At 47.8% G+C, this 16328-nt stretch overlaps 1 protein-coding gene across 1 annotated transcript in view; it reads right to left on the bottom strand.

Moving 5' to 3' along the window:
- LOC144731845 (protein-arginine deiminase type-2-like) overlaps nt 1-16328 on the bottom strand; it is a 43656-nt gene extending 27328 nt beyond the window's left edge. Inside the window, exons 1-4 of the mRNA XM_078613127.1 lie at nt 16174-16328; nt 9999-10170; nt 5708-5780; nt 2172-2233 (exon numbers count right to left, since the gene is read on the bottom strand). Coding sequence (XP_078469253.1) covers nt 2172-2233; nt 5708-5780; nt 9999-10170; nt 16174-16265 — 399 coding nt within the window. The 5' untranslated portion in view covers nt 16266-16328. The remainder of the gene's footprint in view (nt 1-2171; nt 2234-5707; nt 5781-9998; nt 10171-16173) is intronic.

Genomic DNA, 16328 nt, shown 5'->3' with positions numbered 1-16328 from the left:
GTCACGTGTTAAACAAAGTTATACAAGCTCGCTGTCACTTTGAACCGTTATTTTATGTTAAACCGCTTCTTGCATAATTTCAATTGTTACGTTACCCTGCTGCCTAGGACGCTGTTGAAGTTTAACTAAACAACAACAACAACAAATCACATCAAGAAAACTTTCGCCCACATTAACCCCGATAAGCATTTGTGCTCATTCATTAAATTGCCAACTCCTAGACAAGCGATAAGTGCAGTCACCCCCCTGCCACCCCCTAGGCAACTTAGTGAGACTTGGCATTGGAGTGCGCGTGGCATATGGCTGATGCCCTGTCTCCTGTCAGCGTGCCAACAAAGCCCCGACCAGCGCTCTGTGTGTTACATAATCGGTGGCTGGCAGACTTTCGAGGCGAGCAAGTGCAGGTTCGCGTCTGCATTCTGAACGAGCGGTGGAGGAAAATCAACAACTAAAAAACCCCACAGCCGTCACGCATGCAAGCAATTATAACGCACCTTCTTTTCCCTCTCTCTTCGTTAAACGGCGAAAAAATACATCAGATGAATCAATAATGTTTAGAGCACGTTTACGGCTTGGAAAACAAATTAGGCTGATACCAACGCACAAATGAAGGCGATTTCCTAGACATCAAAAGGCGCGATGGCCACCGTCATTCCCTCTCGTCATGCCTCGCATGTCACGGGACGTAGCCGTCACCAGACGTGGCCACAATGTTGTCTCCTTTTGGATTGGGGGGGTGATCTAAAACCAGGCCGTGTGCGGTATAAAGATACGAACACGTATGTTGAACTTGATTTGAAGCTTTCGTGACTCCAGGAATCCATACTCTTTGGTTCTTTCGGTAAAGTCACGTAGGTAGAAATAAAATAAAATAAATCACGACGTTTCGATCGCAACACAAGCAATCTTCATCAGGCGACTAACAGCTTCAAATCAAGATTGAACCATCTCTACAGAGAGGGTTTCCACACATCTCTTAGCCACCTGATGACGACCGCTTGTGTTGCGATCGAAACGTCGTGATTTGTTTTATTTTATTTCTACCTACGCGACTTTACCGAAAGAACCAAAGAGTATGTTGAACTTCTTTGACACCGTACGTAGCCGACCGTGCTAATCGGAGAATGGAGACGACGCGCGTGCACGTGGTGCAGCCTATGAAGGTGGGACGTGGGTGTGGGGGGGGGGCAAGTGATGGCGGTTGGCTGGGGGGCCCTGACACGGCCGGCTATCAACGTAGGCACCTTTGGCATTTACGGAGGGTGGCGGCACATTGTTGGGAATCGAGAGGAGTTGGTGGTGGGCAGCGTCACACAGCTCCATCGGTCGGTGGCTAAAGTGTGATGTGAAGTGTTGACGTGACAACAGGTCGCCTCGGCCCGCATCGTTGGAGATGCGCTCGCTCGTGCCAGACACGACATGGCCACGCGGAGACGTGAGGCCAGTGCCGGTTTATCCCAGTAGCAAACGTAGCTACATATAATTCTAGATTTGAAGCTTTCGTGACTGCAAGGATTCATACTCTTAGTTTTTTCGGTAAAGTCTCGAAGGTAAAAAATGAAATTAAAATTAATAACATATACATATGCTACGGGCCCCGCATGTTCAAGGGCCCCGCTCTAAATGCTTTCAAGCTATCAATTTCAGTTCAGTGATTCTGCACTGAAGCGGAATTGGGTGGTGGTGGTGGCAGTGGAAGAACACGGCAGAGGGGGGGGGGGGGGTTCGTTCCATTGCTTGCGCCAGGGCCTACGCCAGAGGTCGCAACCGGGTACCCGATACCCGTACCCTACCCGATACCCGGCTACCCGTACACGGCCGGGTACGGATACGGGTAGCCGTTTGCGACCCTGGTGCGGACGGGTACGGGTAGGCCGTGAGTCACTGGTGAGTAACCGTTTGTCACTCATTTCGGGTGGGGTACGGGTAGGGAATGGGTACCTGTACCCGGCCGGGTACAGGCTAACTTAAGTCGCGAGCGGGGGGGCAGCGGTGACACTTCGTGCCCAGAGGTCGCAACCGGGTACCCGATACCCGGCTACCCGTACCCAGCCGGGTACAAGTACCCATTTGCGACCCTGGTGCGGCCGGGTACGGGTAAGGAATCAAAACCCGTTTGCGACCTCTGGCCTACGCCGACCGAACCCGCGCTGCTGTGACCGGAGGCCTACCTTTTTGGGGTTGTTGTGTTCCACAATGCCATCCCGGTCGGCGTCCACATCCAGAGAGAGGCCTGCAACAGCGGAGGCGCATTCCCACCGCGGTCAGAAAGAAGCCGTCTTGGAAACAAGGCGAGTGCAAACTCCGCGTGGCGCGAATTGCCAGCGTCGCGATGGCGTTGGACTAATTTTGTTGGATTTTATCAACGCTCCCGACAAACACCTGATCAGCGAGACGACAACCGCCAATATCGCACTGCCTGGTTTCCATAACACAGCTCATCGGTGACCCCCACCACTGCCCCGCTTCCATCCACCACAAAGACAATGTCGTCGTGTGAGTGGATGAATCGGTGGGTGGGTGTACTATCTGCAATTCACCAACTCTCAGACAAGCACTTAAATGGCTACATCGCTTAGAAGTGCAACTCTAAAAAGTCGCTCCTCATTGACAGTGCAAAATAATTATTATCATCATCATCACTGCGGTCAGGCAGCATCAAGTCATCATGGACAGCACCCGTGAGTGTTCCATCATTTCTTGCAAAATAGCCACTATAAATAACCCAAACTTGTACCCCTACAGCCCCCTTTTTGTCAATCCACTGCTGGATTCGAGTCTCCTCACACCGCGTGGTTGGTGCGAGTCAGTGAAGCAATGGAGACCCTGGCACCCCATCAGATATCGCTCGCGACTTAAGTTAGCCGCCACCCGAAATCAAACTCAGATCGCAGAGCGCTAAGCCACCGCACTACCACTCCAAACCTGTGGTAATGACGCATGGTAAATGGAAATAACGTGGATCAGAAACATGACAACGTAATCAATACCACTGTAATGAAGGGTCAATAGATATTTCCAAACGTGAATATGCAGATCGGAGTCGGCATTGACACCGCAACTCTGAGCGACCTCGCTGCCAAGTGTGCACAGCATTTGCCGGGAGCATGGCAAGTCACTCCATCGGAATATAACATTTACAATTATAAGATAATTACATGCGCACATCTCGCAATATTTTAGGAAGTAAAAACGTGTTTAATGATGGACATACTCGTCCAGAGTTTGGGTGTTTATGAATAAAATGCTGTTGGTCACCAGAACTCGGGAAGAGCAATAGGCCGATAGACTAAATATATTTGATAGACTGTAGCGATACAGAATGGAAGGGGTACATATGGAAACCAGACATAATATTGCCCGTTAAAGTCATTCGTGGTCTCAAAAAGAACACGTCGCGAGACAAGACGACGGCCAGTGACTCAGTCTAACAACAGTGACAGCCAAATAATCTCTTCACACGCCCAAGGGGACATTATCCATGGAAGATGGAGCAGCGAAATCGACGCGTGTGAAGGTGCCATTCGAATTGTTGCTTCCAAGGACCGTGAGAGATGACAACGGCTCGGCGAAGCCTTCATCCAGCAGCGGATGGATCATGGCTGATGATAATGACGATGATGTGTATTATTTATTAACGGTGTGACCAACAAACTAAAACCCTGATGTTATAGGGGCCGTCCATAAATGACGTCACGCGATTTTAGACGATTTTTTACCCCCCCCCCCCCTTCGTCACACGGCGTCACAAAAAGTCAGACCCCCCCCCCTAAAATATGACGTCAGAGCTCTGCCCCCCCCCCCCCCCAATAAAACATGCTTCAAATCGCTTTAAAATGGTGTTATTGTAGTGCGTATTTAATGTGGCGCTGCACTTTGATGTTGTAGGAGAAAACATTTATTAAAAAGTCGATTTAATTAAGTAGAACGTGTTGTCTATATTTATTTAAAGTTGCGCATTTTGATGTCACGTCACATTTATCAAACCCCACCCCCCTCGTCACACATCATCACAAATGTATGACACCCCCCCCCCCCCATAGGTACGTGACGTCATTTATGGACGGCATCATCGTCACATCACTGTTTGGCAAACGACATTCTCAAAGCAGACGCGTTACCAATGGACAAATCAACTCGGCACAGGTGACTTATAGCACCGTGCCGAGCACCTGCATAGGTGGTTTGTCGTGTTACTGGTACATAATCCTGGAGCTCTGAACACTGTGGCCAATACAACGACACAATTTATGACAGGCTCAACCAGACCACGTGGTGAGAGATGCCAGTTTCTCCCTTCGCCTTCTTTTACGTAACCACGCCACACCACTCGTGCTGTCCACTCACTTACTCGTCGTGTGGCCTCCTCACTCTTCCTCACGTCTCTACTCCTCTGCCACTACTCTTCTGCCATACCTCACCATTGCTTGGGTAGCCCCACCATTCGCTACGGTGGCTAGGAGATGTTAACTACCTCGCCTGGTGTACAGGAGGTCGTGGGTTTGATGCCGATCCTGATGTCTGCTGTATATATGGAGTTTGTGGGTCTCTCTCTCGCCGTGGTTGCGTGGATTTATCTCCGTTTTTTCCCTCCACATTTAGAGTCAACATCGCGCATTTAGAGTATTTAGCTGCTCTAAATGTCCACACGATAAGCCACTTCGATGAGCTATAATTCGTGGCCAGGTCGCTTCTGAAAAAGAGCTCCACAGCTCAGTGGGCCTTTCCTGGTAAAAAATTTAAAAAAGTAGTTTCGTTTATAGTTTAATAGTAAAGCCAAAATTTTTTACTTGGAATGCTTCCAGTCACCTGGAAATAATTTCTAAAACCAGAACCATCCCGGCGCAACCGAGCTTTTGGGATCTTTACATCAGATGGCCAGGTAGCTCAGCGATTATTCCACCCATCGCACCATTGCAGACCATTTTCACTTTAAACGTAAACCACGCAAATCCTCCTCCGGCTTGCTTAACTCAAACCCCTCCTAAAGCAGACGGCAATATCTGAGATAAAATCCCACGCACTGAGCAGATGCTTGGCGGCGTTATGCAACAACGTGGTTTGTCTGGCTTCGTTAGCATTCACGATTTCACGGGCGACTGCTTTTCCTGCCAGACGCAGTTTGCGCCCCCCCCCCCCCCCCTTTGCCTCCCCTCACCCGCCGCAGGGTCCTCAGCCCAGTGCCCGTTCGTGCAAAAGAAAAAGTCAAATCCCAACTTGAAAAACATTCCTGTGCCACATTGCGACGCAGTGTGCGCGCCCCGCCAGTTCCAATCAACCTGCGGTGCAATGCCTGGCAGCGTTCGAAGCGAGCATCTCGGCGTGTGCGTGGCACAGGCCCATTTTGTCAATCCGCCGCTGGAGAAGGTCACATCCGAACCCAAGGTGACATCCCCGCACCTCCGAGTAGCACGGTTTGGCTGCGTACGGTGCGAAAGAAGATCAGCACGCGTACGTACGTGCCAGAGAACCTTCGGCGCAAGAGGCAGAGTCAGCGCCCCCCCCCCCTCCTTCACCAACCCACACGTGACCATCGTGGTGGAAGGATGAGCAAGTAAACCCCACGAACCCACGCAGCGTGGGGTAGGCACCTCATTCAGCAGTGGATTAAGAAAAAGGGCAAATTTTTATCGCGAACGTTCGGAACAAGATTCGTGAAAACGAGGGGTGATGTTTTATGGGAGTGCGAGGGATGGCAGTTGCTCACCGATGGCCGTCAAATAGAGCTGGGCCTTTGCCAGGGCCTGGTCCGCATTTTTTCCATAAAATGTAATGGACAGCTGAAAAACAATGGAGAGAAAAAACGAAGACAAGTTTCATCACTACGCAGTCAATAATATCAGCCGCGATCTTATCCAGTCACGACTCGCGTGGCATCCAACGCAGCGAACCGCCTGGCTCCCGCAGACGAGCCGAATCGCAGCTCTCCATCTCCTCGGCGGACTCCCGATGAGATCGTTTTTTTTCTCCTTCGGCCACCACTCTCCGTTGTTAGCCTCGACTACCGTCCACAAACATTCACATGCCATTCGCATACATTTTATATAAAAAAAAATTAAAATCGATTCTCGCAGTGTGAACATTTGCGTAATGAGCGTAAGAGTACATTTTAAACAAAGCATCCTTGATCTCTCTCTCTAGCGTATGGAAAGTCTGTGCAAATCACACATCAACGTTTAAGTCTGTGCGCCGTGCGATAGCTTCGGGAGTTACGCGACTAATACTGCTCAGTCAACATCTCTACTGGAAGAGATAGAGACACGAAATCTCCAAATATACAGCAGGCGTCAGGGTCGGGATTGAACCCACGACCTCCTGTAGACCAGGTGAGGGAGTTAACATCTCCTGGCCACCGTGTCGGAGCGCCACACAAAAAGGAGTGGGAGGGGGGCGGGGGGGGCACATCACAGTCAATGTTAATCAAACTGGAGACAAATGTTAAACGCCAAACAGAATGAGCAGCACGATGACCCGCTCCGGTCCCTCGTGCATCCTTCGAAATTGAAATGAACAACTGCCACTGCTGTCAAATATTGCAGCAACATTTTTGGCTCGATTACAGCGTTCCCTCGTTATCCGCGGGTGATATGTTCCAGAGCTGCTCGTGAATAGCAAATTTCGCGGATAGTGATATTGGCCTGCGAAAACGTATTTGCTTTAATGAATTACCTTAAATAAATACATTAGATATGACATACATGAAAATTATCATAACATTTTTTTTTATTGGTTATAGTCAACATGAAGTAAATAAAAATGGATATTAAAGTTTGAAATAATAGTTTATCTCATCACTTTATCTCGAAAGACCGAAAGAATATTTATCTCATCACTTTATCTCTCATCACTTTATCTCCCATCACTTCATCTCTCATCACTTTATCTCCCATCACTTTATCTCCCATCACTTTATCTCTCATCACTTTATCTCTCATCACTTTATCTCTCTCATCAGTTTATCTCTCATCACTTTATTTCTCATCACTTTATCTCTCATCACTTTATCTCTCATCACTTTATCTCTCATCACTTTATATCTCATCACTTTATCTCTCATCACTTTATCTCTCGTAACTTTATCTCTCATCACTTTATCTCTGATTACTTTATCTCTCATCACTTAACTAACTATATCTCTCATTACTTTATCTCTCATCACTTTATCTCTCATCACTTTATCTCCATCACTTTATCTCTCTCATCAGTTTATCTCTCATCACTTTATTTCTCATCACTTTCTCTCTCATCACTTTATCTCTCATCACTTTATCTCTCATCACTTTATCTCTCGTCACTTTATCTCTCATCACTTTATCTCTCGTAACTTTATCTCTCATCACTTTATCTCTGATTACTTTATCTCTCATCACTTAACTAACTATATCTCTCATCACTTTATCTCCCATCACGTTATCTCTCTCATCAGTTTATCTCTCATCACTTTATTTCTCATCACTTTCTCTCTCATCACTTTATCTCTCATCAATTTATCTCTCATCACTTTATCTCTCGTCACTTTATCTCTCATCACTTTATCTCTCGTAACTTTATCTCTGATTACTTTATCTCTAATCACTTTATATTTCATGACTTTATCTCTCATCACTTTATCTCTCCTAACTATATCTCTCATCACTTTATCTCTCCTAACTATATCTCTCATCACTTTATCTCTCATCACTTTATCTCTCATCACTTTATCTCTCGTCACTTTATCTCTCATCACTTTATCTCTCGTAACTTTATCTCTCATCACTTTATCTCTGATTACTTTATCTCTCATCACTTAACTAACTATATCTCTCATCACTTTATCTCCCATCACGTTATCTCTCTCATCAGTTTATCTCTCATCACTTTATTTCTCATCACTTTCTCTCTCATCACTTTATCTCTCATCAATTTATCTCTCATCACTTTATCTCTCGTCACTTTATCTCTCATCACTTTATCTCTCGTAACTTTATCTCTGATTACTTTATCTCTAATCACTTTATATTTCATGACTTTATCTCTCATCACTTTATCTCTCCTAACTATATCTCTCATCACTTTATCTCTCCTAACTATATCTCTCATCACTTTATCTCTCATCACTTTATCTCTCATCACTTTATCTCTCATCACTTTATCTCTCGTCACTTTATCTCTCGTCACTTTATCTCTCATCACTTTATCTCTCGTCACTTTATATCTGATTACTTTATCTCTAATCACTTTATCTCTCATCACTTTATCTGTCGTCACTTTATCCTTAATAACTTTATCTCATCACTTTCTATCTCTCTCATGGCAGTAGTCGTGTACAGTTCCAGATGCGATTCGCAGACAGCCAAAATCGCGGATAGCAAGTCCGTGAATAACGAGGGAATACTCTTTATTAATTTAGAAGACGGTGGCTGAGTCGGGAGCCCCCCCCCCCCCCCCCTTCTGGACTGATCTTTCTCCAAATTCAAAATTTTGTTTAAATTATACAGACGGCTGTTCCCACCACAGAGTCTGCTGCCAGAGGCAGGATCTGGAAGAAGAAGAATGCAATCAAACGCGGGCTTTCTGGGACGCCGCCCAGCATTCTGCCAGGGATGAGTTTAATGAAATTAAACTTGTCGGGTCGCATTTGTCACGCACCGACAACGTTCGTTCCAACTCGGCGTTTCGCTTAAATTTTAGTTCCCAACGATTATATATATCCCCATTGTGTCTTTAGATGTCTACAGGCGTAACGTCGAATTATTCTGCCCTGCAGCCCCCCCCCCGCCCCCTCCCCCGTTAACGCACAACAGCCATGCAGTCACGCGCTTGCTTGTATGTGGCGTGCAACACCGAGGGCTTTACGACGAATGCCAGTGCAACGTCTCCGATCTGATACACGAGACTTAACAAATTGCCACGGTCGTCACCATCAGCCGTAATAATAATAATAGTTCAATTTGTAACGCGCGCAAATTTGCAGACGTAGTGGCCGCAACTCAGAGGCGCGGAGCCAAGCTCAGAGTCAATCCACTCCTTGCGTGAAGGCATCGCCAAGCCGTCGGTCACAATCTCTGTGCGGTCCCTGCGACGTAGCGATTCCATCGAACGCTCCCGCAAACGAGGTGTTTTGCGTCGCTCACATCTCCGCCGTGTAATTCAGATTGCCCACGTCCTCTCCCTTGGCTGCCGGGGGATCCCCGCTATTGGGACCCCCCCACCACCGCCTTCCGCTGCAATAAGTGGCACCACGTGGAAAGGTAGAGAGGGTTTAACACCTCCCCACAATTGGCAGACGAGCAGAGCAACGAGTGATTTTATTATCAAACTTGATCTGGATAAAGGCCATGCCGAGCCGTTGCCAGCCTCACTGAGTCTCGAGACAATTTTTAATGGTAGGGAATGGATGCAATTGTGCTGGTGGTTGAAATAGTTACAGGAAAGGTCAATAAACAAATTACCAAAGATCCCCCGTATAGCCTTAACATACTTTTTGGGACAAGTGCTGCTAGCAAGCACCGATGAAGGCCGGTACAACACACGAGGGGGTGGGCGGCCAGCACCACGCCCGGCCGCCTTTGTCTCCTGCGTGGCAATGTTTATACACCGCACCAGGTACTCATTTGAGGCTGAGTCGACCTAGGGGAGGCCTAGGATCAGTTCAGATAATCGTCACCGGTGATGGCCGTGAACGGGAATCGAACTCAGAATGCCGAGTTCGTAGCGCAGAGCACTTATCACTGCGCCACCGTTCCCCGCAAATTGACGAACGCACACGCACACACAACAACAACAACGGCCATTCACCACTAAGTGGTGGCGACGTCACCACGGCGCCTGTGCCAGGCCAGGTGCACTTCGAGGCCACGCGAAGTGTCGAAGCTTCGCTGGACAGACCCACGGTGCCACGGATTGCCCGACTGAGATGACTCTCAGACGCAGCAACCGTGCGACCTGCAATGCGCGCGTGCGTGTGTGTGCGCGTGCGTGTGTGCGTCTGTGTGCGTGCGCGTGCGTCACGCCCTCACCTTCTTGTCGCCGAGCTCCTGGCTGGGCGTGAGCACCTGCGCGTGCACCTGGGTCCCCACGGCCACGCGACCGTGTGGCTCGGGCTGGGCCACGCCGGTCGGCGTGTTCACCCAGCACGTCACGTCGGCGCTGGCGCTCACCGAGAAGGTCACGGCGCCAGGCGGTGCCAACCTGTGAGCGGGCGGACGGTAGCAATGTCAGAGACGTCCACACGAGCAACCTCACGATGTGTAACGCAGCGACGGGGCTGGTGCGGCCCTGCGGTTTGTGCTGCTGAGAGAAGGGCCTCGGCTGGAGGGATCTCTTAGCAGAGCCCCTGTGGAGGGTGTTTTAAGCCTATTCTTCCGCGCCAGTCGAACGTCCCGTTAACAGGTGGGAGCACCCACACTTTATTCAAAATGCTATATTGGACAGACGGGACGTAACATCAGTGTAAGACTAAAAGAACACCAAAGAAATATTAAATTATCTGAAACACAACTGTCGGCACTGGCAGAACATGATTTTGATAACGTTGTCTTTTGTCAACATGACACTGTTTTGCTGATTGGCCGTGTCGGGTGGTGGAGGTTACGACACATTTATAAATAACGCGATCAAACCCAAAAACTTTATTATTAATAATATTGGTCGCGAAAGCCTACGTGTTAAACTAACACACGCTTTACCCCGCCATACACGGCCTGCCAATTGGCTTAAATCGTATCGCGAGATCGAGCATATGAGACCAGACCTTTTTAAAGTGGGGACCAAATTGTCACTTTCACGAAAGCTTCGTGACGCCAGGACAGCCTTTTGTGATGGAACTGGTACTGTCATGCCCAGACCAGGACATTTCGTAACTTTAGTTTATGTGAAACGAAGGGTGATCTGGGAAAGAAATCTCGAGAACCCACGTACATATATGATGAAATATATCCTATACAAACATCATTTTAACACTTTACAATGCACTCTGAATAGTTTCTTTACGTATAATTTCCCCACATATGGCTTAAAAATTGACTTATTTCGAAGGTTTCATCCGCTAAATCCACCTACTCTCAAGTAGGTAACTCTCCTTGACAGTGAGGTTCTGTGGGTTATCACGTGTCTCTTCCCGGACACCCCTCAAATCACCCATGGCCAGATGACAAAGTGCTCAAGCCACATGCCATCATGTGCAGCAGAGAAGACAGCTGTCACGGGACCAGAAGGATATCATATTGTTAGCTAGGACAGGGGAGCAGCGGCGCACATTGATAGCGCGCTGCGATTTTAACCTGGCGACCAGGGTCCAATTCCATGAAAACGCACCTAATAGTTCAGATTCAGATATATCACAGGTGAGGGAAGGGGTGACGGAGATGCCTGGTGTGTAACGACACGTTGGGTTGTTGAATTGCGGAGACTTCTGTCGTGTGGAATGGAGTCCATGAGTGGGTATGACGACCCATGGCACCGTGGGGGATATGGACACAGCTGGGAGAGTGGAGGAGGAGAAAGGCGAGGAGAGATGAGGGGAGGGGAGAGGTGTGAGGGTAGGGGAGAGGCGAGGTGAGGGGAGAGGAGGGGAGGGGAGAGGTGAGGGGAGAGCTGAGGGGAGCGGAGAGGAGCGGTGAGGTTAGGGGAGAAGAGAGGTGTGGTGAGGGGAGGTAAGGTGAGTGGAGGTGCGGGGAGAGCTGAGGTGAGGGGAGAGCTGAGGGGAGAGGAGGGGATAGGTGAGGGTAGGAGAGAGGTGAGGGTAGGTGAGGGGTGAGCTGAGGGGAGATGTGAGGTGAGGGGAGAGGTGAGTGGAGAGGTGAGGTGAGGGGATGGGAGAGGTGAGGGTAGTGGAGAGGTGAGGTGAGGGGTGAGCTGAGGGGAGGGGAGAGGAGGAGGGAGCAGGGTAGAGGGGAGGTTAGGGGACAGCTGAGGGGAGGGGGGAGGTGAGGGGAGAGAGATCAGGAGAGAGGTGAGGCCGGACGTTAAGTGGAGAGGACAACCCCCTTACAGTGGACGTCCTGCCTTCAATCGTCAGTTCCAGAACCTAATGGAATGATGATTCTCGAGTGGTACGGGTCGTGTGCGGCCAGTTAGTTCCAGCTGGCTATTGCACGCATTGTGGGTCACCAGAAATGTCTCCTGGGGCTCATGTGAGTTTTGCGAATGTTGAGTTCAGTGTGTTCAGCTGTTGTGGTGTAAATGTGAAAACAGGATTTCTGCACTCGGATTAGTTTGTGATAGCTGAAATATTCAAATGTCGTCCAGGAAATGTGGAATGAGAGTTTTACAAGGTGTGTTAAAATAGTCGCTACGTCAGACGAGAATTGTTTAATGTGTGAAGAGCCAAGACGATCTGTTTATTTGTAATTTTGCTTCGGGCTTCAAAGATCATTAGTTAGATAAACTTTATGCACCAACCTGATGTGCCTGCCTTGTTGATTTTTTACGTTCGACAATATCGGTTTATATATTGTATAAATTTGCCGCTGTACAAAATCAGTGGGCAAATATCTTTACATTTTGAAGTGTAAAATCAACATAAAACTGAAGCCGTTAACTATTGATGGCTAGGCACTTCCACCTCAGGTATTTTTTTTACAAGATAAACATTAAAATCGCTGGATTTAATTTATTGCTGTCATAACCCCACTTGTGAAAAGTTTTTATGCAATCTAGATTTGAAGTTATGCAGCCTCCTGCCAGAGGCAGAGTGTCTTGAGAAATGCAAGCCTCAACCTTGCATTGTCTGCACCAAGCCAGACATGCCCTCAGGCCCCCTTATGAATTATCAACACAAAACTTCTGAGTTGCAGTGATTAATTTGTCACTCGGTGTTTTCCGGAACACTGCTCTCAGGCTTATTTGGAGTCGGGCTTATTGGCGTAAGACACTACCACTCAAGTCTATGTATAATAATCCCATATTATTGTACCCTACATTCATATAATAATATCAACAGGTTAATAAACCTTCTTCTTGGTTCTTTTGGTAAAGTCACGTAGAAGGGACATAATAAAATAATAAAAATAAAACATAATAAAATAATTCTCACGACGTTTCGGCCACAACGCAAGCAGCCGTCCTCAGGTGAAAATCAGGTCTGTTGAGGCGACAGCGTCTGAATGAAACAGCACACGAGCTTGAAGCATATATATAAGCTGGGCGCCTTGACAAAGGAATTTGCATATCAAGAGGAATTTTAGCATATTTATGGGGAATGCAGAAATGTGATTAGTACTACATATGCATGCGCATTATGCAGGATAATCCTCCAAGCTCGTGTGCTGTTTCATTCAGACGCTGTCGCCTCGACAGACCTGGTTTTCACCTGAGGACGGCTGCTTGCATTGTGGCCGAAACGTCGTGAGAATTATTTTATTATGTTTTATTTTTATTATTTTATTACTTCCCTTCTACGTGACTTTACCGAAAGAACCAAGAAGATGAATCCCTGCAGTCACGAAAGCTTTAAATCGAAAGGTTAATAAACATTATATGAATGGACGTGCCACCGTTGTCAGCGCGTGGTTTTCATTAAACGTAACGTCAAACGAATTTCACGAAGACAAAACAAAGGCCGGATGCAAGTGGCGTGCGGGACATTCCGGTTGAAATTAAGCAGTGACCGTGGAATTATTCTGGCTGATATAAAACAGACTGCATGAAATGAAATTCTGTAATATATGTAATTTGTTGTTTTATATATACAGAAAAGCCCTTTTAATGATACACCCTCATACAATCTTAACCTTTATTATGAATCTTACCATCTTCTCAACTGGAGATTAATTGATTATTGTCCAAGCGATTTCTCAATATTTTTACAACCAATCGATCGGTCTTAATTCTACGTTCCTTCAATAAAGAAGAGATAATCGGTGCACATTACAACGGGACGGGAACGGTTAACAGGGGGCACGCAGCAACAAGGAATTAAACATAGAAAAACAGTCACGACCTCAGCGTTACAGAGATTTCGTGAGTGTGCATTGTGACCGGTGGGAGATGTGCAGATGTTCTGAAATTAACGTCGTTTTATCCTTGATTTCGCCCCCCCTCTCCCCTATTAATTTTGGTGGGTTATCTATTAGTGAAGCAACCTGTATCGTGCAAATGCTGTGGACTACGTATGGTATAGTTGGGGCAATGGTTGTCAGGAGAAAGCGATGCAGCAAAATATATTGTTGGAACTGTACTATGCGCCAACACCGATGCTCCCTCCTTAACCGACTCGCACTGACAAGTGTGATGAAGTATGGTGAAATAAATGCCATGATCTGCACGCTGTGGTGAGGCCCTCGTCCAGCAGTGGATTGACAAAAGGGCTGTATGTGTATGTACACATGTGTACATGCACATGTGCATGTGTACATGCGCATGTGCATGTACCTCTGGGGAGCGGTGGCTTAGCGGTTATCTCGCCGCACTACCAGCCACCCGAGTTCGTTTCCCGCTCACGGCCAACCCAACATCGGTGACGATTATCTGAACCGGTCCTGGGCTTCCCCTAGGTCGACTCAGCCTCAAATGAGTACCTGGTGCGGTGTGTAAACATCGCCACTAGGGAGACAAAGGCGGCCGGCCTTCATAGGTGCTCGCTAACAGCACTTGCCCCAACAGTTCTGCTAAGGCTATACGGGACATCTTTGTCTATGCCATTGTGTGTTAGACCTGTCTGCTTCGGCTCCAGCTATGTCATTCTTTAAAAGGACCCCGAGCATCGAGATACCTCGCATCTGAACCCCTATCATGCAATTCGTCTGCCTGCATTGCTCCGCGAAACTTGCTCAAGGTGTTTCCAATACACTTCTTGTCTTTGGAATGCGAATTTCATTTTGTCGACAGGTCGCCTCGTGTTTCTCTACGTTTGTTGTCACGCATTCAAGATTCCGTTTTGAGAGTCCAGATCCGAATAAAAACGAATGAGCCACCTGGCAATGACGTGTTGAAAAGCTACGCATTTTTGTGTGTGTGTGTGAAATGCCGATGAACACGTGGGGTTAACCTGTCCAGAAGGATGGAACCCATCGTTCGGTTGAGAATCAGGAGGCAGAATTGTGTGCGTAGCCACGGTTTACCATCTCTGCTTTAGATCACGTGATTTTCAAATTGGACAAATTAGCTTTCCACACCAACAGATCAGCCCCATGGCATTGACGGTCATGAAGACCACGAGAGATGGTAGCAGGAGCTTGGAGAAGCATTCGTTCACAAATAAATGGGGCCTGACTGCTAAATATGACGAAAATAAATGAAAGACTAAAGACCAAAACACTCTCATAAAACTGGGTCATTACTTGTTTTTAAATAAATACTTGGATGACCATTAATAAGCAACCCTAGAACATAATTGCACACGCACACAGCTCCATGTGTCACTCACTGGTACACACACACAGCTCCATGTGTCACTCGCTGGTACACACACACAGCTCCATGTGTCACTCACTGGTACACACACAGCTCCATGTGTCACTCACTGGTACACACACACACAGCTCCATGTGTCACTCACTGGTACACACACACAGCTCCATGTGTCACTCACTGGTACACACACACAGCTCCATGTGTCACTCACTGGTACACACACACAGCTCCACGTGTCACTCACTGGTACACACACAGCTCCATGTATCACTCACTGGTACACACACAGCTCCACGTGTCACTCACTGGTACACACACACAGCTCCATGTGTCACTCACTGGTACACACACACAGCTCCACGTGTCACTCACTGGTACACACACAGCTCCATGTATCACTCACTGGTACACACACACAGCTCCACGTGTCACTCACTGGTACACACACAAAGCTCCATGTGTCACTCACTGGTACACACACACAGCTCCATGTGTCACTCACTGGTACACACACAAAGCTCCATGTGTCACTCACTGGTACACACACACAGCTCCATGTGTCACTCACTGGTACACACACACACAGCTCCATGTGTCACTCACTGGTACACACACACAGCTCCATGTGTCACTCACTGGTACACACACACAGCTCCATGTGTCACTCACTGGTACACACACACACAGCTCCATGTGTCACTCACTGGTACACACACACACAGCTCCATGTGTCACTCACTGGTACACACACACACAGCTCCATGTGTCACTCACTGGTACACACACACAGCTCCATGTGTCACTCACTGGTACACACACACAGCTCCATGTGTCACTCACTGGTACATGTCCATGACCAGCTCAGTGCCCAGGACGAAGACCTCCTCCAGGACCTTGTCCAGCTGCAGGTGGATTGTCCGAGTCGTGGCCATGTTGAGCACTGGGAAGAGCCAATTTGCGACGTCGGCAGCGAGAGAGGTCAGCGACGGAGAGCA

This window comes from Lampetra planeri, chromosome 40 (genome assembly GCF_965212315.1).
Source record: "Lampetra planeri chromosome 40, kcLamPlan1.2.h2, whole genome shotgun sequence".
Lineage (NCBI taxonomy): Eukaryota > Metazoa > Chordata > Hyperoartia > Petromyzontiformes > Petromyzontidae > Lampetra > Lampetra planeri.
Note: the sequence above shows the minus strand (reverse complement) of the source record. Positions and strands in the feature narration are given on the sequence as shown.